The sequence below is a fragment of the Cyprinus carpio genome, chromosome B14 (assembly GCF_018340385.1).
Source record: "Cyprinus carpio isolate SPL01 chromosome B14, ASM1834038v1, whole genome shotgun sequence".
NCBI classification, from domain to species: domain Eukaryota; kingdom Metazoa; phylum Chordata; class Actinopteri; order Cypriniformes; family Cyprinidae; genus Cyprinus; species Cyprinus carpio.
Window position 1 is genome coordinate 22,674,635 of NC_056610.1, and position 23,930 is coordinate 22,698,564.

General features: G+C 37.0%; 1 protein-coding gene across 1 annotated transcript in view; it reads left to right on the top strand.

Moving 5' to 3' along the window:
* LOC109112921 (slit homolog 3 protein-like) overlaps positions 1 to 23,930 on the top strand; it is a 138,389-nt gene that overhangs the window by 98,861 nt on the left and 15,598 nt on the right. Inside the window, exons 15-27 of the mRNA XM_042738814.1 lie at positions 3,802 to 3,965; positions 6,291 to 6,426; positions 8,538 to 8,606; positions 9,617 to 9,688; positions 9,857 to 9,928; positions 11,589 to 11,660; positions 12,234 to 12,397; positions 13,442 to 13,566; positions 15,055 to 15,152; positions 17,114 to 17,253; positions 19,572 to 19,665; positions 20,387 to 20,524; positions 22,223 to 22,457. Coding sequence (XP_042594748.1) covers positions 3,802 to 3,965; positions 6,291 to 6,426; positions 8,538 to 8,606; positions 9,617 to 9,688; positions 9,857 to 9,928; positions 11,589 to 11,660; positions 12,234 to 12,397; positions 13,442 to 13,566; positions 15,055 to 15,152; positions 17,114 to 17,253; positions 19,572 to 19,665; positions 20,387 to 20,524; positions 22,223 to 22,457 — 1,579 coding nt within the window. The remainder of the gene's footprint in view (positions 1 to 3,801; positions 3,966 to 6,290; positions 6,427 to 8,537; positions 8,607 to 9,616; positions 9,689 to 9,856; positions 9,929 to 11,588; positions 11,661 to 12,233; positions 12,398 to 13,441; positions 13,567 to 15,054; positions 15,153 to 17,113; positions 17,254 to 19,571; positions 19,666 to 20,386; positions 20,525 to 22,222; positions 22,458 to 23,930) is intronic.

The window sequence follows — 23,930 nt, forward strand, 5'->3', positions numbered from 1 at the left end:
ACCACCACCAATCAAGCGCCTATTATATCTTCATATGCAAAGCGGATGAGGATGTGGTTCGAGCAAAGAATTCGTATTGTTTGCAGATGGTTTTTTTTTTTTTTTTTCAAAATTATGAGGTTATGTTTTCTTGTCTTGGTTGTTCTTGAACCTCAGATGAGAAAATGTTGGCTTGCCCCATGGGGCAGGGTGAATTATTCAAAAATGGCTATAAGAAAGGAAAAATTGCTCTGCGGTCTAAAAATGGACTCAAAATTTTGTGTGATGATGATGTCCATACAGAGGCAAATGTAGTGAATTAATTCTTCTGCCATTTCGTTTTTGCTTTTGATTGTATGCTGTAAAAAATTGGAAACAGCTGGAGAAAATGATGTGCGGCGCATTTTTAATGCAGATTAATATCTGCCTAGCTTTTTGCGGAGGAGGTAAACAAAGAACTGATCAACAAAAAAATGAACTCTTGTGTGTCACAGCCCTGAGGGAATGACAAGAAAGAAAAAGATCAACAGAGAAAGCTGAAAGAGATCTCACAGATGTTCATAGATAAACAGATGCTGTTAAGCATTCAAAATAACTTTTGGTGGAATCATAATTTAGAAAAAAAAAATGTAAATGATGACTGCCAGCACAGAGAGCCTCTGTAACCATTTGAATTATCATATCAGGCTGTATTCCTGGCACGCATCACAACATGCAGCAATACACATGGTTCTCTTTTTCATTCGGTGAACCCTTTCTACTAACCGAAACGTGTGAGCAGATTCTGAGCAGAGAGACTCTCAGATTGTTCTGGTTTGCATGGGGTGTCATTCCTTCCGACCATCTAATCAAGTTTAGCATGCATAAACAACAGGAAGAATTTACACAATGAAGTCATCCAATCAGTAACATATATTTTCCTTTTTTTATCAAGGCATAACCAAGGTATAAACTTCCTTGACAACCTTTTTCTAGCTTAGCACTATAGCACAATTTATGTTTTGTATTGTTTTTTGTTTGGTTTTTGTGTTTGTTTGTTTGTTTTTTTCTTTCTTTTTTTTTTTTTTTTTTGCTTTTTTTTGTCATGTTTGCTTTGCTTGGCTTTACTTTGCTGCGCTTTGTTTTATTTTTGTTTTGTTTGTGTCGTTATGTTTTGCTCTTCCATTCTTAATAAAAACACATATTTATTTTTTTATTTAAATAAAATATAAAAAAAATAAAAAAATCAATATTAAAATTATTCAATTAATTTAATAAATTAATTAATGTAACTATTTGTGTGTGTGTGTGTGTGTGTGTGTGTGTGTGTGTGTGTGTGAATATATATATATAAATATAATATATATATATAAAACAAATTTTGTAAATGTTTACATTTAAAAAAATATATTTAAATAGAAATTCTGTAATAGAATAAATTATTCTTAAATATTCTCTTCTATATTCAGTTTTTTATCTTTAAATATTCTATTTTTAATGTTATTATCATTCTTTCTTTATATATAATTTATGTATTAATAAATGCACTTGCCACTAGGTCATGGATTGAACAAGGTTTATTTTTTTTATTTTTTTTATTTTTATACAGTTGAGACCTCCATGTAGAATGTATGATATACTTCTTTTCAGCTAAATGAACATTAAGAACATACATTGTATATTATATATATTGTATGGAATCTGCAAAACACGTTCAATTGTTTTTTCCAACTTATGCCATAAGCCAACTTTTCCAATCAATCTATTGTGTTTTTTCTTTCAGACTTGTTCTTTTTCATTCTACTCTCTTTTTTTGCCAGCTCTCTAATTACCCAGCGGCTGACACAGCCATGTCCATCTCAGCACAGGGCAGCTAAAAATATCCAGAGAGAGAGAGAGAGAGAGAGCAAGGCCTCCCCAGCTATTCTCTTCCCACAGTAGTGCAGCAGGCATGTTGGGCACACTTCCCTCCTGTTTCTCTCTCACTCCATCATTCATCCCTCCACCTCGGCCGAAATTAGAGCGGAGCGGGATTGTGTTTCCGGTAGGAGAGTTTGGAGTGAGAAGTCAGGACAGAGGTTACTTTTGAGTGCTCGCATTTGTGATTATCACAGTAAAAATAGCCACGTGTTTTGTCAGTTATGTCTCATTTATTAAATTTAGCAGCATAAATATTCTCTCATGTCTAGAGTGTGATATCATTCCAAAAGCAAACGTCTGCCTGGCTTGTTCTCTCTCAGCCGGTGTTTCTTTGCCTTTTGAAGTGTGTAGAGAAAGCGATGTAGGAATAAGTAAAGGCAAGCACATTGCAGGGTGGTGTTCACATGAGCTGCGAAGCATCTATTGGCGAAGCAGTGGAAGGTCAGCACACTCGATGAATTTATCCCCCAGGCTGTAGCGCAGCAGATACTCTATGAAAGAGTTCCTCTGTGTCTGTACTAGTGCTGCTGTTTCAGTAATGCATCCCATCTGAGTGGTCCATCAGCCGGCTCCCTGGTGGGCCTCCTACAGTCATTGCTGGTGACGCTTTCAACTCAAGGCTACAATTTTCTGATTTAGGTCTGTGTGCCACCACCTGAACTTTCAGAACTCAGTAAGGACGCATGAAAAATGGGCCAATAAGTTGATTCTGAAGCCTCTATTCCAGTGGTCCCTGTAGCCATTGATTGATGGACCGTTCTGTACCCAAACGTGATGAAAATGTCTTATTCGTGAGCCCTTGGTTTAGTTTTTTTTTTTTTTTTTTTTTTTAGTTTTTTTTGTTTTTAGTTTTTTTTGGGGGGGGGGTAGAATTTTTATTGCAAAATTCCACTTTTACATTTTACAACATTCACATCCTACCCAACCCAATGACCCCAAACTAAAACAGAAGGACATATGAAAAAGGTTCAACTACATAATTAATAGGGGAAAGAAAGAAAGAAAGAAAGAAAGAAAGAAAGAAAGAAAGAAAGAAAGAAAGAAAGAAAGAAAGAAAGTTAAAAAATAATAAAATAATAATAAAAAAAAAAAGTTAAAATAAAATAATAAAACAACATTAATAATAATACAAAACCACTACCCAAATCAATAAAATAATAATAATAAAAAAATACAATACAAACCACCAAAGTATGTGTATCATTAAAGTAGGTAATAATTTACCTCCAGAATACGTATATCATTGAAGTATGTAATAAATTGTTGCCATTTTTCAAAAAAGCATTCCCCCCTGCCTCTGATATTATACTTGACTTTTTCAAGTTTTAAAAGAAAATTAAATCTTTAAGCCACACTGATATAGAAGAAGGTTGTGGGGAGGTCCAAGATAACAATATTCTGCGCTGATCAAGCAATGATGCAAATGTCGCGGCACTACCTTGTTTACGGTTCAGAGGGTAGCACTGAGATGGAACACCAAAAATGGCAATTAAATTTTAAGAACATTGGAGACAATTTTAAAGAAAGAGTTCCAAAATTGTTGCAGTTTGGGACAGAGTACAAACATATGGCTGAGGTTACAGGGTGAAAGTTTGCATTTTTCACATATGTCGAGAACGATATATCTTCGATAGTTTAGTCTTAGAAAGACCTCGTATTAGTTTTTAAAGCAGCTTTCTTGTAGTGGCTGTTTTATAACAATGTAATAACACAGCAAAAGTTGCTATCGAACGCTGTCAGCATTGCAGGTCGCATCGCAGTCACAATATGTAATTGTATTGCTATCTAAATGCAAATTCAGTTCTCCTGCTGGGTTAAATGGGCTGGAGTTTAATTGTTTATGTGGTAATTTAACCCTGCTGATTGCTTTCCGTTGTAATTATACAGTAATGGGGTTTGTGTTTTCTTTCTGTTTGTGTACAGTAACCTGCTGTCTAATCCCTACGTGTGTGACTGTCACTTAGCCTGGCTGGGACTGTGGCTTAAGAAGACCAGGGTGGTTAGTGGCAACCCACGCTGCCAGAAACCTGCCTTCCTGAAAGAGATCCCCATACAAGATGTAGCCATGCCTGATTTCTCCTGCGACGGTATAACTCTGTTTTGGCCACTTGTACAATATCTGCTGCTTGCCCTGTTGATGGATCAGTAACTCAGCAAATGCCTGTATCAAAGAATGCATATTGAGAAATAAATCAGTCGTGCATCACAGTGGTTTTACCACAGTAAAGGAACAAGCACCTTGTTAGCCTGACCACCTTAACTTTGGTGCAATCACTGTAACCAGGTTTCAAAATTAACTTCTACCACAACTACCAATGGTTGGTGAGCGATGTATTGTCATTTATAGTTTATATGATATACTTTAATTATAAACATGTAATGATATATAATAAAATGATATTATGTTTGTGATATAACTATCATAAATATTACTTACTGGGCATTAAACTGTATATAACTATAAAATAAAAAACATAAAATTAAAATAAAAAAAGAGTAAATAAAATAACAAATAAATAAATTTCAGTAATATATTATTAGACGTTATAGAGAAAATTGCTATTATTATTATTAATAATAATAAAAAAAAATTTAGGGACATATATATAAATACTTACACACTGTATATATGGAGTTACCCTTCAACTGTTATATTGTACATTTACTGTTTTAAATATATACATTATTTTTTTATGTCATTTTCTGTACTCCCATGTCTCCATCTATACAATGCTGTAAATAATTAATTTATAAAATAATAATGATAAAATAATATTAAAATGATAAAATAATTTAGGGCCATATTTATATATATTTACACACTGTATATATGGAGTTAATTACCCTGTAAATGTTATATTGTACATATATACAGGTTTATCACCTCTTTCACAACAACTTAGAACGTGGTTCATCCAATAAGAACTGTATATGTTTATCTATATACTAGTGTATATATAGACAGACAGACAGTCTATACTTCCATGTCTCCATCTATACAATGTTGATTCTCTTTATACTCTTCAACTCCTGTATGTCCACACTGGTCTGTTTATATACACTCTTTTAAGCAGTTCCTCATGAACCCGAGTCGCACTGTCAGGACGCTGAATAAGGGTTTGCAGACCTCAGCTAGTATTTGCTCTGTAGCCTGTGCCATCCACACCACATCCATCTCCAGTTCCCATGAAATCACGCTGCTTAGATCAGGCCGCTGCATCGCCTCCTTCCAGACCGAGGCTCTCTCTCCACTCCGTCTCCTCGGATTTCCCACACCTTCATCCCCCTCTCCCTGCTTCCCAGCGTCAGGGTAAATCACACCCGGCCAGCTTCCCACATGGCCGTACCGAGAGGGCAGCACAAGGACAAATTCAACACTGAGTGTGGAGGCCTCAGCATTAACTGGTTTTTATAGGGAAGAACTAGTGTCCATAAAGATGGGGGAAACAGAACCTCTCGAGACTGACATAAAGTTTAACGGAGAATAAGAAACTGCGGTTTGGCTTCTGTCTGGCCGGGGTCCTGTGTTTCAGAAGGCCTCCCTGTCAAAGCCGGGGGGTTTTTGGGTAGAAACAGCTCTTTTGCTGCTTCGGGGAATATCGTGTTAAGAGAGCCTGCTCAGCTGTAGACGGCCGAACCACTTTGAAATAAAGAGGTTGAAAGTGAGAGAAAATGCCCATTAGTTAGAAGAAGCTGTCTGTCAGGGCTCATGTGTTGTTATTCCGTTCGTTTCTTCTTCCTAGAGCGGGGCTCCAAAAAACTCACCAGCTATTTCAGTGCTCTGCAATTACAGTTAGAGTAACAAAGTCAAGCTAAATTGATTTACGGGAAGATATTTTTGGTCGTTTGAAGGAGTCCAGTCATTGTAAAACTAGCCCACAGCCCTTTTGGCTCTTCTGCGTTTGCAGGCACGTCCAGATCCAGCGTTCTCCTTCCAGACTCGGTCTGTGTGTTATTGTTGGAGCATATCTCGGTCTCCATTACCTCCCATTAATGGCTTAATTCGCTGTTTCTTTTTAATCTGCGGGGCAATTCAGCCTTTTACAGATAGCATCTTACAGAGCTTGGATGAAAGCAGCTCGGGAGGAGGCTACAAGTATTGCTTGCAGGAAATGTGGAGCGAGCGAGGCCAAAAGCAATATTTAGCTGCTGATTTTAAACTCCTGTGCACTGTATCAGTTCACAAGCGTGCGCTGTAATAATGATACCCGTGATAGGAGAATGGGCTATTTTCAATACATTTCGGTTCACCTGTGCTCTTTCTTCCATTCTCTCTCTCTTTTTCTCTGTCCTCCATTACTTCCTTTTAAAGAATTGATGAGTTTCTATATTCGATCTGTTAGCAACACTTATTACATTATTCTCTTGCATGATGTAAAGGAGCATAAAATATGCATGTCTTTCTCTCTCAGGTGTGGAAGAGAATGTGTGTCTGCCGTCGGCCCCTCGCTGTCCCGATTCCTGCACATGCTCGGACACGGTGGTGCGCTGTAGTAACCGCGGGCTGCGTTCGCTGCCTAAGGGTATCCCTAAAGACACAACTGAACTGTGAGTTTCTCCTTCCAGCTCCCTTTATTTGTCTTTCTTCCTGTCATGCTTTCATCTTTTTCAGTTTAGAAAAGACAGTTTATTTCCACTAAGACAGGATTTTGTTTCTGTAAGGGTTGGCGCAGTGTCGCATCTAGATTTTGTTTTCTACTTGGCCAGTTTAGTTCATTAAAATAAGCAAAAAATAATTGAATTCATTTGACCATTGATCCAAATGACCTTCGGGATGCAGATGGAGATTTGATTCAGTGTCGGACAGACTGATTGATTAATTGATTGATTGGGAATGACAAAGCTCTAACAGAAACCGCATGATTAAATTTAAACAAAATATGAAAAAAAAAAAAAAACAAATGAATACAGCAGTACTATATTTGTACAACCTGACTGGAACAATGCATTCATAGTAATTTTCTTGTTGTTGTTGTTGTGAAAATTCATTTTCTGTCAAACTAGAGCCGTCATGATATTTGATTTTCACTAAACATTTAGTTATTTGACCAAAATAATTCACAATAGCTGTATTATTGCAATATCTAAAGGAATTAAAAACATATAATTCCTATATCAATCTCTATATCTATCTATATATTAATTTATTATTAATTGTATTATTAATTTATTATTTATTTATTTATTTATTTATAGGCCACTATAAATGTTACTGAAAATATATATACTGAATATATATATATGCACATAATGGCATCAGTCAAATTAAAGTTAAAGATACTTAATTTTTTGTGTTTTATCTTTTTTTGGCCAGTGAATTAAAATATGGTAGAGAGCGAGTTTGTAACCATAATTCTACAAAAGCGTACAAAAATAATACACTGTTAATCACCACTTCCTGGGGTGTCTAACACTCAGTCTTTTTAACAGAATCCAAAACAGTTTGCTAAGGAGAGAACCTTTTCAGGTGATTTTGTGTCACAGTAGTACCAACATACTGCATCGTCTTCCTCTTTGCATTTTAAGATCGATCGTTAAGGTGCAATACCTCCACCAATTATGATGGATTGTCAATCAGATGTTGCTGGATTATTTACAATATTGTCATATGTGCAGTATCAACATGATATCAATATTTTATTTTTAAAATATCAAGGTTATCATCAATACTTATTTGGTATGTTGCAATACCTTTAGGAAATAAGAAATACATAAGAAATGCAGTTTTACAACTATGCCCATGTCACATGATGACCACCCTTTTAAAAGTTACTAATATATAAACTTTAGTTACTAATATGTATCTTTAAGGTACTCACTTGCAGCATTTAGGGGTAAATAAGGTTATCTTTTAGCTTTTGTATCTTAGGGTAACGCCCCAGTGATGGGGATTGATTCTGAGATGGGTCACACTGATTGTGTGAGGGTCAGTGAGTTATTGCTCTGTTAAGGTGTCGGTCATAATCTAATGGACCAATCAGATGAAGAGTGAGCACAGTGCCTTCTTAGAACTGCTGGCAAACAGGCCATTTAAACTCAACAAGAGCCACTCATACTTAGAGAAAGGGGATAGATAGAGAGACAGGGAAGCAATTGAACAAGACGACACTGATTAAAAGAAGGAAAGAAATCACAAGATTGCAAACAAGAGACAAGGAGAGACTGATATAACAAGCGGTTATATTAGCGAGTCGCTGTCGGTTTTTCAGCAGAAGGACGGTAATTGTTCTTGGGTTGTGCAGGAAAACTCCAGCAGGATTGACCTCTTCTCCTGGGTCGTAGTTTTCAGGACAATACTCTTGCTCCCTGACAGACCCCATTATCAAATCGCTTTTATAGCAGACCATGAGTTCCCTATCAAAGCCCCATCTATCTGTGTCCTGTCATCTTCTGCTGTTCTGCTGAGAATGGCCTTTTAGCACATCACAAAGTGGCAAAATTAGGATGAAACTCACCCAAGAGTACATTTTGTACATAAGCAATCCAAGCATCGCTTCTCTACGTCTAGAGCCACTTTGTGGTAATAAGACTATTGCTTCCGATGTAAAATTGATTTTTTTTAAGCATGAAATGAAATTTAAAATTAATCTGGTTTTACTTTGGAGCTTGTCTTGGGATTGTAAACTTGCCTGTTAACGGGATTTTTCTTACCGTTTCAGATATTTGGAAGGAAACCTCCTCACCTCCGTGCCCAAAGAGCTTGCTAATCTGAAACAACTGACACTGCTGTATGTATTTCTCCACTTTTCATTTCAATTTATTCATCTGGCACACACTTTTACCTTTAAGGGACCTATTTGTGCATTAAATGCATTCATTTGTATGTTTGTTTTAAGCATACAGCATTATTTGTATTTCCTGAAGCTGCAGGAATGTAACAAATTTAGGAAATATGAGGCACCTGTATACACACACAAAAAAGTTTGTAATGTTTATAATTAAAACAATAAAAATAAAAACCTGTTAATTGTTTAACTCTAAGTTACTTTAGTATATATGGTGAAAATTGTAAACAATGCATTTTATGTAATTTTACTGTAAAATACTGTCAAATTAATGATTTTTGCAAGTAAAAGCTATTAATTAATGTATAATTTACAGTGAAAAACACGAAAAATATCACATTCAGTATTATATTTTATTTCAATATTTTGGTTTCTTCTCATTTTTCTTATCAGCAATGTGCATGAGGGTGTTTTGTAAAATTTTATGCTTTTAGTTCATGTTTGTTGCATTTTCTTAGTGCCATGTTACCCTGATGCAGCTTTTTTTCTTTGTTTGTATGAACATATGCACCATTTATGCATAAAAATTGTCCATATTTTATGGACAAGTTACTTATGATGAGCTCTGATTCATCGTGTGACTATATTGTGGCATGTGTACTTAGATGGTAATTATCTGCACATTTTTAAGGTAAATTTTAAGCAAATTTTGGTGCTTTTTATGCATCTTGGTATAACATTCAACCAGTTAAGGAAATAAAATAAGTTATAAAATGTACAGTCACCAACATGCCATCCCATAATCCCTCAAACATTATAATTTAGTGAGTTTCTGGCATAAATTAAGCAGGATATTTTTTGCAGTATACGGTTTAGTTTTTATGCATGCTTGAAGTCATTAGTCAATAACCTTTATCTAACCAGGATGAAGCCAGTTTTGGATTGTGAAGGCATGTTGTAGACGTTGTTCTGAGGGTGTGTGTAACTGAATCTGCTGTGTGTTTCCTCTGCAGAGACCTCAGTAATAACAGCATCAGTCTTCTTGCCCCTCTCACCTTCAGCAACATGACGCAGCTCGCCACCCTGTAAGTAACACAGTAATCCAACAATCAAACACAGTTTCTGTGTCGACAGATGTGTTTGGCAGTGCAGTCATGTGAATGTGATTACTACTGATGACAGAAGTGTTGACATTAAATGACTGTGTCTTTGCCGCTGTGTCTCACTCATATTCTCTCTCTCTTTCTCTGCAGTATCCTGAGCTATAATCAGATTCGCTGTGTCCCGGTTCATGCATTTGATGGCCTGCGTTCTCTCCGCCTGCTGTAAGACTCCCTTTTGTTTTTCACCTGATGATCCAGCGATCTGCTGCACAGTCACATCAGTCTCTCTCTCTCTCTCTCTCTCTCTCACACTCCCCATGCACCACAACACTTCTGTAAGATCCTAATAACCTGCCTTATGAACATCAGAAGATTACTGCCTGAACAAAGCTGCTTTAGAACAACATGTTCACAGCATAAGCAAGTTCTGAAAGAACAAAGCAATAGATTTTAAGAGCACTTAAGTCCCATGGGTAAAGTTTTTTTCTTTTGGTTGTACGAAAGTCACTTTAAAATGGTCTTGGAAACTTTTTAACATGCCTTCATCATTTATTTTTGTTACTTACCAGACTACTTACAGACTCAAACTCAAAAACTACACTGTAATTTTTATTTATTTATTTATTTATTTATTTATTTTGTAGTTGTAAACTAAAGCAAATATTAAAACAAAAAAACAAAACTATTTTTGTCTAATAGCTATTTCAAATTTTCAAATAGCTATTTCAAAATTTTGTGTTTAATTCAATGTTACTTGTTTTTTTTTTGTTTGTTTGTTTGTTTTTTTTATTGTTTCTACACCTATTTTTTCAGTGTATGAAAACCCATTACAAAATTACTTTTGCTATAAAAATGTAAAAGTATAATATTCTAAGCAGAGTGTAAAATAAGCATAAATCATTTAAATATTAATTATGCAAAAATTAACCGTAACGTTCAAAAGTTTAAGAAGTTTTTGTGGAAACATTGATGTTTCTTAGAACAGAGAATGTATTTTACAAATTTATTTGAAATAGAAGTATTTTGTCAGATTTTATTGATATAATACAAGTTAATTTATTGAATAAAAAAGTTAATTTCTTAAAACAAAATCTCTGATTCTAAACTTTTGAATTGTAGTTTATGTGAGAAAAATCAAGCTAAATATCACATATGAACCAATTTTTTAATTTTTTAATTTATTTATTAATTAATTTTTTTGATTGTGCATTTTTAACTTATTAAAAAAAGTGATAAAATATTGAACATGTATTTATGCTACTAGAATATGAAATTAGCCTTAGTAAGTCAATGTTTCTATTGAAAATATAATTTCCATCACATTTTGGATGTGGTGGGGAAAAAAAACAACATTTGTGAGTGAGTTTGAAATGTGTGCTCATAGTTTAAGAAACATCCTGTCTGCATTAAGCTGGATGTTGTGTTCTGTGGCTCTGGGCCGGATAGGTTATCAACACCCTGTGTGCACAGATATGTTAAACAGCCCAAAGGACGCCCACCTTATTCCGGCCCTTTTAAGCTTAGTCTGCCAGGCAGTCATCATTGTCACTTTTTAATTTCCCAGAATGCCCCAGGGCCAGCGCTGACGTGGCCTCAAGGGCCCGTAGCTGTCCAATCATGTTCTCAGGTTGCAGTCTGAGTGTGTATGTGTGGGCTGAGCGCCCCGTAATACAACTGGAGAAATTATTAAACAGAACCGACACAGCATACAATGACATCTCAATGCAAATCTGCCGTTCCCACCGGTGTTCTATAATCTTCACTAAGTGCCATGAATGACCGGCCCTTTCTTTCTCTATCTCCGTTTATAGTGTGGAAGACAATGGAACCAACTCCCAGAGCTCCATGCTTTTTTCATTTCCTTTTCATTCTTCTCTTTCAGAACCCTCCACGGAAATGACCTTTCAACTATTCCGGAGGGAGCCTTCAGCCACTTGACATCTCTGTCTCATCTGTAAGTGTGTGTGTGTGTGTGTGTGTGTGTGTGTGTGTGTGTGTGTGTGTGTGTGTGTGTGTGTGTGTGTGTGTGTGTGTAAAAGTGTGCTCTCTCTGCCTCTGTTAATGATGGACTCCCAGTCTCAGCCTTAGAGACCAACTCAGGTCTTTAGACTCAATGTAAGTTTTACCTCATTACCGGGTGCAACCTAGAGAGAGAGAGAGCAGCCTTGTGCTCCGCGCTCAGAGACCGAGCCCCACAGGAAATCTTTGTAAATTTTATTACAGCTAAAAAGCATCTATTATGGAGGCTTATGGTGGTGCTGTTTTTTTCCTCTCTGGCTGTAGTTCCTTTGCCGGTTTGGAGCGGGGCTACTGTAGCTCCTTGTTTCCTCATTGAAAAGAACTGTCAGAAAAAAATCCCCATTGAGGAATAAAGGGCCTGTCGAATTGAATGAAGTGCACTTAGGATGTCTGTAGTAACCGAAGAAGTTGGCTTTGTAATGAAGAGTTAAAAAATACACTAGACTAACGAATCATACTGATATTTCAGTGCATTTATGCTTTCGAACACCCGGTTCCTCTCATCCAGGGCTCTAGGTGCGAACCCCCTGTACTGTGACTGCGAGCTGCGCTGGTTGTCTCAGTGGGTGAAGGCTGGGTTTAAAGAGCCTGGCATCGCCCGCTGCACTGGACCACCTGACATGGCCGACCGCCTGCTGCTTACCACCCCTCTCAGTCAGTTCCAGTGCAAGGGTGAGTCTCTTTTCTGTCTTCTCTCTTCGTGGTTAACACATCTGCTGCAGACACATTGAGCCATGGTACTCATGGTCTGTGCCAAGTCAATTTCTGCTCACTTTCTCTCCCTAAATATCCTGTCCTTTTTATGTTGTTTCTATCAGTAAAAAATCAGTATGCAAAAAATAAGCATACAAACAAAAAAAGGTACTGTACAAAGCTATAACTGGGGCAGTATCCTAAGGTACAAAAGCTAAAAGTACATCTTTGTACCTTATTTACCCCAAAATGGTAAATAAGGTACCTTTTGAAAGTGTACCACCACAGTTTACCACCTTTTTTTCTGAGATTGTGTAAGTTATGCATTTGCAATGCCATTGTTTTCATGATAAATTACATTTTAGAAAAAAAAAATAGAGTATGACTTGATTTTATTCAGTCAGAACTTGTTGGATCATGAAAAAGTGGACATTACGTACCAGAATGGAGTCAAGGGTTTGAAAAATAAGATGTGATCTTATCCAAAAAGAGCAGTCTTGTTATCATTACCTACAGCTTAAAACTGTTCTAATAGTTTAAGTTATCAGTTAAGTTATACGTTTTCAGTTCTTTTCATTAACTAAAATAAAATTTAACAAAATATAAATATTAGATGTTGCCTTGAACTGAAAAGTTCAAGTGAAAACTGAACTGAACCAAAAGCCTGAAGTTGATATAAAATAAAGCTAAATAGAAATATTTAAGAAATCTAATAAAATGATTATTATGCAACTAAAATTAAATGAAAACTGGAAAACAAAAGTGAATTCAAAATAATAAATGCATACTATAACAGTACATAAATACTGCAAAAACAACAGTTTCAGTGGAAGAGACAAAAGAGACATAAAGAGACATATAGTTTGGTAAAAGGTTTTATTTTTTTCTAGTAACAAAAACAGATATATTGTTTTGCAAGTAAATATGGTCAGGTTTATTTCATGTTGACCTTAAGGTCACCTCCATTCCCTTTTATTTCTAGTTCCCTTTCTCATCCACACATTTATGTGTTGTGTGTTTCAGGTCCAGCAGATTTGAATCTGATGTCCAAGTGCGCCCCCTGTCTGGTGACTCCCTGTCAGAACAACGGCACATGTGTGAGTGATGTCACGGGCTCCTACCGCTGCACCTGCCCTTTCGGCTACAAGGTGAGTGAACATCCACCACCCAACATACAGCATATCCTCATATACGTGTGTACAGAATATTCCTATGAGATATGTGCTTCATTACATGCAAGAGAGCCTCATCATCCATCTTCCTGTGCTGAACTCGTTGTCTCTGACGTTTCTTGATTAGTTCCTATTGTACTCAGGCAGCTGTTGTTTGTGTAGTGGATACATACTCAGTAGTGCGACCTTGGCGGTGGGGTCTTGGGCTGTGGGCAAATGCATTGCAAGAGATGTGAAGAATGTAAGCTGTTCTTCGAAGGCAATTTATTCAAAGACAAGCAGCTATGTGCAATGATAAGTGTGACCAGATGGGAGCGTACAAAAATGTAAATTATGCGGCATCAATAGCAGTTCACTTCCGTGAGTTAGAACAGATTGCTTTGTAAACCAAACTTTAGACCATCGTTTCAAGCAGACTGGGTTGCAGATTGCTGATGCACATACGAAAACCGATTGAAAACCCAAGCGAACCAAAGTTGGACATCAAACAGACTCGGTTGCTTTGCGAATGTGTGTGTGTCCTGGATGCAGCGCGCAATCATTACCCTTTTGTTTGGTTATGGGATTCCTGTCGGTGTTGTTCTGTTGAAGAACAGATAAGAGCTTAACCCTTTGCACCCCCTACAAGACAGAACCAATGAGCTGTCTTTTAATTAAAACCGCAGCTCTCAAGGTCAGTTGCAGGTGTTCATCTATCCTTGAAGTAAGTGAAGATTAATTCAAATGGTAAGGAGTAATGAATTAAGACAAACATGGGATGAGAAAAAGAGAAAAAAAAACAGAGGGGCTGAGAGAAAGAAAACAGACATATGGGCCCTTTGAGGAGAGCAGAGGAAACAGGCTATCAGTGGCAAAAGCCTCTGTCTGAAATTGAAATAGAGAGTGTTAGTCACGGAGTTACAGCCCTGGAGTGTAAAAGGATCGTGCATCTTCCATAAACCATGATATTAAACTAAACTCGGCTCTGGGCCTGGATATAGAAGTAGTAAACAAACAAGATTTTTACATTTGCTGAGGAAAATCTGAGTGGTGCTTGTCTGTGCAAAACTAGCCACCACAATGCTGCAGGATAGGCTATGCAGTTAATATGTTCTGAGTGTTTTTATTATGTTGCTGTGTGGTTGCTAGGGTGTTCTGGATGGTAGCTAAAGGTTAAGGGATTAAAACAGATTCCTAATTATAAGTATGAGCAACAATGACCAATGAAAGCACCGCTAATCATTGCCTTTAATGTCCACTCCTTAACCCTGTTTGAAAGGTAAATTGCGGTTAACATTTAAGTTGACATTTTACTCGGAACTCATTATGTAATACTGTAGATGATGCCTTTTTATTCCTTTAGCCTCTTCACCTTTAAAAGTGTCCATCTGATTGAGACCTTTGTCCCAGTATGTAGGGTCAGACATGTTAAAACGTGAGCTCGCTCTTTCTTCATCCATGCTCACAGGCTTTCTCTTTCCTCAGGGTCGTAACTGTGAGATCCCCATTAACGCCTGCATCAGCCTGCCGTGTGTTAATGGAGGCACATGCCACCTCACACCTGGACTGGACGGGCACTACAGGTACATTCAGAGCTGTATAAATGATATTCTGTCAACCATCGCATAGCTGGGAAGTTGTTGGACCTGTGGCCTGAAAAGTCTTAATGTAGCCTGCACAGTGTTTCCACTATTGCTATAAATAAGATTTTAAAACTGAAATGATTTGTTAAAATGCACGTCTGGACAAAATCTGTGTATTAAAAATTCAAAGCTTTTAACACCCCTGGACATTTGAAAGAAGCAAGAGACAGGCAGATTGTTGTAATGGCACAATAAATGCCCCCCGTGTCCTATAAATCACCCAGCAACTTCGGTAATGTCACGTTAGGCCTCTATTCAATTTTTGTAGGGCAGCCGCTTCACATCCAGCAGGAGCAGAGTTGCACAATGACTTAAAAAAAAAACAGCAAATGAGCCCAGAGATTTGTGTTTTTATGTGTCTGGGGGTGGAATATATCGGTTGCTGGCGTAGCGCTTAAGAGTTGGTAGCCAGAGGGCAGGGACTGGGTGGAAGGGTACAGATGGGTGTGGGTTCTGCTAAACAGTGAGATAAGTTTTACTGCTATTGCTCAACAAGTCACCATGGAGATGAAGGTTTATCAAACACTGAGCCTCAGTCACTGATGGATCTGACCTACAAGTCTTATGGATAGCAACAGAAAGCCAAAACAACAGAGAAAAATGGAATTTCAGCAGGTAATTTGCGGTGGTGTAATTGAAACCAGCTCATTTGAGTCCCAGTGAAGATCGAGACCAGAACATGGTCGAGTTTGAGTCAAGAGGGAAACCAGAAGAGATCAAGTCTGAGTCAAGACTGAGACCAGAAGAGGGTCGAGGTGGGGTCAAGACCAAGATCAGAAGAGGGTCGAGTTTGATTCCAGACTGAGACCAGAAAAAAATCAAGTTTGAATCAAGATCAAGATCAAAAGAGGGTTGAGTCTGATTCCAGACCCGAAAGAGGGTTGAGTTGATTGAGTCTGAGTCAAGACTGAGACTAGAAGAGGGTCGAGGTGGGGTCAAGACCAAGATCAGAAGAGATTTAAGTCTGATTTAAGACCGAGACCAGAAAAGGGTCAAGTCAGACTCAAGGCCGAGACTAAAAGAAATCAAGTCTGAGTCAAGACCAAGATCAAAATGGGGTTAAGTCTGAGTCAAGACTGAGATCAGAAAACATTGAGTCCGAATCAAGACTGACACCAGACTAGGATCAAGTGAGCAGAAGTGAGCTGATTTTGGTTAAAGACACAGTCCTCATGTTCTCAGCAAGACAAGACCAATAAAATTAAAATATGGTTTTAAGCTCAGACTCGAGTACCAAGATCATCAAAATATAGTCTTGGACTCATTTTCAATGACCAAGAAAATATGGCTCAGACTCAAGGACCAAAACAGTCATGGACTGCAGGAGCTTTTGACTCAGACTCAAATGAGCAGGTTCTTCCATCATCTAGTCACCATAATATTGCTTATTTTTGGTGGAACAAAATAAGATGTTTAGCAAAATGTATAGTTTGCTCTTTTCCTTCAAGAATGTGGATGGTGACCAGTAGCTGTCAAGCTTAATAGCTTAGTAAAGGACAATCCGTGCCTTAAAAGTGAGTCCAGGTTTACTCAGTGTCTGAAGATCTTCCAGAATCTTGATATTCTCAATAATAAATATCTTGTTTTGTGTTCATGCCAGCATTATCATTTATGGCTGAACTATTCTTGTAATGTGTTCAGTGCGTGTAAAAAACTCAAAACTCAGTGTTCCTGTTGGCTGTGAGCAGTGCACTAATGAAGGATGTTGGGTTGACATTTAAAGACCAAACAATGAGACATGAATGGCAACAAATGACACTGTTCTGGCTGCAGACTTGGAAAAATCAGTCTGGCAGTATCAGGGTGTCACCCAACAGAGCTAAATCACTGAAACCCATGTGTTTCCTTTTGTTCTAACATTTGAAGTATTGATCATTGTCCTGTGCCTTCCATTCCTCTAGCTGTGTGTGTCTGCCTGGGTACGAGGGCCAGCAGTGTGAGCTGAATCCTGATGACTGTGAAGACAACGACTGTGAGAACAACTCCACCTGTGTGGACGGCATCAACAACTACACCTGCGTCTGCCCTCCGAACTACAGAGGTACCAGCTAAAGCTCATTAAGCCAGACTATAAATGCATTCAGAATGTTTCAGACTCTTTGTTACCATTTTCTTAGTCATATTGCCCTACTTGTCTTACCACAATGAGGCCATTTCACTGGCAAGACTGTGCCAATTGCATTTATATCCTCCAGCCACAACTGAGGTGGCTAAGAAAACATTAAGAAACCAAAATAATATACATGTTAAGACTGGTAGTGGGCAGTTTTACTAAACAAACCAGCTTTTGACAGAAGTCCTGACCAGGCAGATTTAAAGTTCAGCTGTTGTTAAAACTGTCTGTTTATTTCCACTTCAGATCTGCCAAGTGCTGTCCAGTGGCACCACTGCTCTTGTTCTCTCTTCTTTTCCTCAAAATAGGAAGTGCAACGGCTCCTAGCAGGCCCTGTCATTATAACGGCATTCCTCTTTGCCCACCTCCCTTGGAGCGGGTGCAGTTGGTGCAGAGAGTGTGTACTTGCTGCGGTATAAGCCTGGCCACATCCTTAAGCTCACAGGGCACACACAGCTGTCCGGTTAAAGAGCGCAGTCTTAAAAACTGAGTTTTAAACCAAGCAAGAGAGTTCTCAGTTACGTTTCATGAAAGTATCAACTTCGGTTCAGGGGTTTCCCCTAAAAGAGAAATTAAAATAGCAATAGGAGCAAGAGAAGGTGCTTTTTTACTAAAGTCTTTTAAAACCAGAGTCTCCATTTGTTGTCATATTCACAAAAATCTCATTTGTGATTTTTCCTGCATGCAGGAAGTATGGAGTGCTCTTCATTTGTACCAGGCTGGCTATAGATCAGACTCTCAACACAGAATATATTTTTTCATTAGTTTCATATAAAAAGTATGTAATTATGTGGGTGAAATGAAAGGGGAGAAGGAAGGATGAAGATTTAATATACTGATGATGTTTTCTTTTGTTTTAACTTTATGTCCATGGACATTGTGGGACTTGTATTGTTATATTTTACAGTTGTGTTGGGACTTATATTACCATTTGGGGTTGGTAAGAATTATTATTATTATTATTTGTATTTTTTTTAATTAAAAAAAAAAATTCATACACTACCGTTAAATGTTTTTTTTTTTTTTTTTCATTTTGATACATAACACTTTTATTCAGCAAGGATGCATTAAATAGATCAAAAGCGACAGTGAAGACATTTATGATGTTACAAAAGATTTCTATTTCAAATAAATACTGTTCTTTTTCAGCATATTAAAATGATTTCTGAAGGATCATGTGACGCTTCAAACTGAAGGAATGGCTGCCAAAAAAATTCAGCATTGCATCACAGAAATAAATAGCATTTTAATATATATATATTTAAATTGTAATTATTTGTGATAATATTTCACAACACAGTCTTTTTGACCAAATACATGCAGTCTTCTTTGTAGAGCATTAAAAAAATCAAACCCAAACTTTTTAAGTAATGTAATGTAAGCATACCAACAGAAAAATGTTCCAAAATGTCCAAAATTGTTTAATGTTAAATCTTCACACTTTGCCAAACGTCAAGTCTTCCTTCTCCATTTTCATTGTATTTGTGCATCTCAGTTTTGTATTTTAACAACTGAGGATTGTTCTGTATTAACGTCAGTCAGCGCAAATCTTACCACCAACATCCAGAATTGATTTAAGAACCCACAGCTTGAGCTCTTTCCAGACTCCAGTCTGCATGCAGGAAACATCAGCTGTAGACACCGACTGCACTGATTCCCTGAAGAACACATACAGTTGCTGCAGAAAGGAAATGGGCCTGGCAGCAGACCACCTAAACCCCGTCCTCGAGGGCCTGAGCACGGAGAGGGTACATCTGTTTCTGAGCTGCTGCTGTGCCATGCAACTAGCAACACCAGCGCAAGTGTGCTGGACAGGAAGTGCTAGGAATCTGGGTGAACGAGTGCAGGGATGTGGAGGTTGGATTAGACCCAGTACGACCTGTTGCAGGGCCAGACGTCTTACAGCAGGTGGACAGGAACAGGGAACGTATTGAAGGTTCTGGTTGGCAGTGATTTAGTGCCTTCGAGTGGAGCCTGCTGAGCTGTGTGCTCTAGAAAGACTTTGCCATCACACAAAGATGTTTTCAGTTGAGCCTGGAGGAGAAAAAGCCTCACACAGTCTAAATGCTGGCAGATGGTGTGAGGGGCCAAAACACCTCGAGGAGGGTCGTGACACACATGCTGTATATTCAGTCAAAGAGTTGCTTCACCCATAGACATCAGAAGCCCTGAGTGTTTCAGCATGTGATAAACCTCCGGACGCAACTGTTAGAGTCATTTGCTCCTTTTCTTTGTGTGTCTCTTAGGTGATCTGTGTGAGGAGGTGATTGACCCCTGTCTGCCCGGGTTTGACCTCTGCCAACACGACTCCAAGTGTGTTCCCCTCACTAAGGGCTACAGGTGAGTGTGTGAGCTCCTCTGGTAAGAACTTCACATGAAAGACAACATGACCTGCCTGTGCTGCCTGTAATAGAGCAACAGTCGGGTCCTGGAAGAAATCTTTAGCTCCGCCCACTCCCATGAAGCACTGTGAATGACAGATAGATAGATAGATAGATAGATAGATAGATAATAGATAGATATATATATATATATATATATATGTATATGTATATGTGTGTTTGTGTGTGTGTGTGTGCGGGTGCGTGTGTGTGTGTGTGTGTGTTATTAAGCTGCGGTTGTGTGTGTGTGTGTGTGTGTGTGTGTGTGTGTGTGTTTGTGTGTGTGTCTAAATATATATATATATATATATATATATATATATATTTCTCTTTTTTTATTTCAATTGGCAGTGCTTTATGGGATTGTAGTTCTTTCACTTACTAAAACTGGAAAGTACATACTTTGTCTTTGTCCACTTTTCATATACTTCTTTGATTGGTTTGGTTTATGGCTTGTAATGCTTGAACAAAGACCTTTTTCCAAATGCTTAAAAAAAGAGAAAAGTCTTTTGGAACCAATGTTGCTGAAAAAGTGGGTGGGCACTAATGCACTCTATAGTTGGTCTCATTATCACTGCCAAGTAGTTAACAGTGTTTTAAACTTACCTAGTGTTAGGACACCCCCTTTTGCTAGTATTTTTTTTCTTAGTGTCTAAACTGTTGTTGTTGTTTTCCTTCAGGTGTGAATGTTTGCCGGGTTATGTTGGCCAGCACTGTGAGCAGGATTACAACGACTGTCTGGAGAACAAATGCCAGCATGGAGCAGAGTGTAATGATGCCATCAACGGATACACGTGTGTGTGCAAGGAGGGGTTCAGGTGAGACTCATGCATTTACTTGCACACAGCATAGAATTCTTTTTTTTTTTCAAGTTACTTACAGTTAAACTGCTAAAGACTAATATGAACTAATCCATACCTCTACTCCTAAACAAAAAAGTGCATTTTGAGGAAGAAAAAAGCTTGCATTATTTATGAATCATTTAGAATTATATTTTATTATAATAATATCATCCTAATATTTTAATAGTAATATTATATAGTATATTAAATATTATTATAAAATGTATTCAAATGTCAATATTTAAGTTTTATTATATTTTAAATAGTAATAATACTTAAATATAAAATATAAAAACTGTTGACAAATATTGACCCTGCCTTTTTTTTTTTTTTAGATAAATCAATCAATAAAGAATCTGCTAATTCTTTTTATTCATAATTTCTCCTTTTTTCCCCTTCACAATTGCGTCTGCAAATGTGAAAGTAGGTTAGAACTCACTCAAAAAACATGCACATACTTTTCTGATAGCTAGGATACTTGCACACCTGTGTTCATTATGATTATGAAAGGCTTGATAGATGATGCAAACATAGACACGCTTACACACACACAGCAAGCTTCTGTTGGTCCTTTGTTATATGATGGTGTGTAGTTAAATCTGACATGCACAGATGATGAATAGCCATATGGCTAATTATAACATTAGGATGTGTGTGTATGCGTGTGTGGCATTGTACAGAAGAACAATAGCTCTCTCCCCAGCATCCCTCACTCCAGTAGGGCTACTAATTAAGGGCCTGATGGTGTCTTGAGCCCTGCATTAATCTGGCTTACCACCCATCCTGACACTCTATCAATATTCTAACACTGTCTTCATCTCTCGTGTGAATTAGATTTAAGAAAGAAAGAAAGAAAGTGCTTGAAAAAATGCTTATACTGTTTTCAATAATATACTATACTAATATAATATTAAATAATAATATAGGCATAGGATGGTATAAAAGCTTTTATCATGGTATATTATCACAATATTGAAATAATTTGCAAAAAAAAGTGTTATACTATAACAGGTATGATAAACAAAACTATACATTTATGTGTGTTGCTTTATTGTTTATAAATGTTCAAAGTAAACAAGAATGGATTATAGTTTATGTGCAATAGGTAATAATTTACAACAAGGTATCATTAGTAAATGTTAGTTAATGCATTAACTAACATTATGTGAAATAGCTACATTTGTTACACAAGGCATCTGTTAATGTTACAGAAGAATGTTAACATTAGTTTGAAAAAATACAATCGAATTTTCTTAGTGTTCTTAGAATGCATTCGAAAAATCTGAGTAATGAAAAATAATTTACAGTATTTTGAAGTGCCCACGATACAATATCATACATGTTTATTATTACGATATTATTACTGTGTATCGGCACATGTCTATAAAATACTTAATATTCAAGAAGGTTTTCTGAAGGATTGTGTGGCACTGAAGACTTCAGTAATGATGCTGAAAATTCCACTTTGCATTACAGGAATAAATTAAATTTAACATATATTCAAATAGAAAAATTGTCACTTTAAACTAAAAATATTTCACATTATTTTTACTCTACTGTATTTTTCATCAAATAAATGCAGCCCTAGTGAGCATAAAAGACGTCTTTCAAGAGCAGTAAAAAATAATCCTAATTATTCCAAACTTTTGACCCTCACCCTCTCTCTTTCCTTAGTGGGTTGTTCTGTGAGACTCCTCCACCAATGATAATACTCCAGAAGACGAGTCCATGTGATCAGTCTTACTGTCAGAATGGAGCGCAGTGTCTGGTCGTGGAGGGAGAGCCTGTGTGCCGGTGTCCACTTGGCTCCAAGTGTCATAAGATGGTCACAGTGCACTTCCTCGGGAAAGATACCTATCTGGAGCTCTCAGGCGCCAAGATCCGACCACCCATGCATATATCCCTCCAGGTATGCCTATAACCACTTCCTGTAATGCTTAACAAAGTGTCCCAGATCAGTTTCTGTAATACAGACCTCACATATCACCCGAACTCACATCTGCAGCCATGAGAAGCGATCTGCCTCTCTGTCAAGGTCTTGTTTCATCCACAATGCCTGGTCTAAGGCAGCTTTGGCCTCTCTGACATTATGAGAATGTCACCTCTTGTCCACCTGCGTGAATAATTCTTCTCCTGAGGACATATATTATGGTAATAGAGGTTGAGCCGGCTGTTATCCGTTGCAATCAGGGGCCCTGCGTAACCGCTAGATCTGCTACAAATGATCCTATCTTCTCACCGTCGAGAGGGCACACTAATGTTAATTAAAGTAGGAGAAATTAAAAAGAGCTCAGTAGCTGTTTATCTCCTTGTGGACGTCAGCATCTCTCCATTTCAGGTTTCTCCGAGAGGCCTTTGTGAGTTAAGTAATGGTGCTTTCTAAACCAAGTCTGAATTTTTGGCAAGAAGAGAACAGAGACAATGTGGTTTTAAAATTAAAAAGTGCATATCTATGATCTGTGAAGTTCAAACTGCAATGTTACATGTTTATTTATTTTTTTCATTCATCACAAGTCTAAAATTCACAGGCCATTCAAATAAGTGATGTCTAATTTCAGGAGTTTTAAAATTAATAAATTATTTTACAATAATACTGCAAAATGTGTGAAGGAATCCAAATACCATGTTCACAAAGTCTTTTAATAAAAAAAATAAATAAAAAAAAATTGGTATTTTCCTCTAAATGTTTCCTCTGTATTTCATTGCATGTATGTTTACTATTCATTTAATTTACATTTAAATAGCATTAAAACCTGAGTAAAAAAAAAAAGAAATATATTCAAAATACATTTATTTCATATTAAGTATAGTTCAAATCTATTAACATATTTACTGACATATCGCTTGAGACTTACTGATATAAAAAATATAATTTAACTTTATTTGGAGTACTACTTGTGCCCAATGTACATTTCTTAATATTAAGCCTAAAATGTGTCTTAATGTCACTATTTATTGATGGATCTTTGATCTTTGAAAAATAGCAGTCTTTAAATGCACGATATTTAAAGTGTGCCTGAAGCATACTTGCAATAGTTCTACTTTAGCACAATCAAATATACTTCAGTATATCTCTAGTTGGACTTCAGTACTACTTACATACAATTAAAATGCATTAAGCACAAAATTAGTTGTTCCAGTTTAGCAGACTTGAAGTATACCAATTTAGTATACTATAAGTACAATTGCAGGGTATTTTTATTAAGCAGATAAATATGTAAATGTATTTGTAGTATACTTAGCACAAAATAAATGTATTTCAAATACATTTTAGTATATTTATTTTTCACTATGTTAAATGAATACTGGTACAACTTTTTGTCCAGTTGTCCATTATTGTATGAATTGATAAATGTTTTAAGTCAAATTTAAGAGAATGACA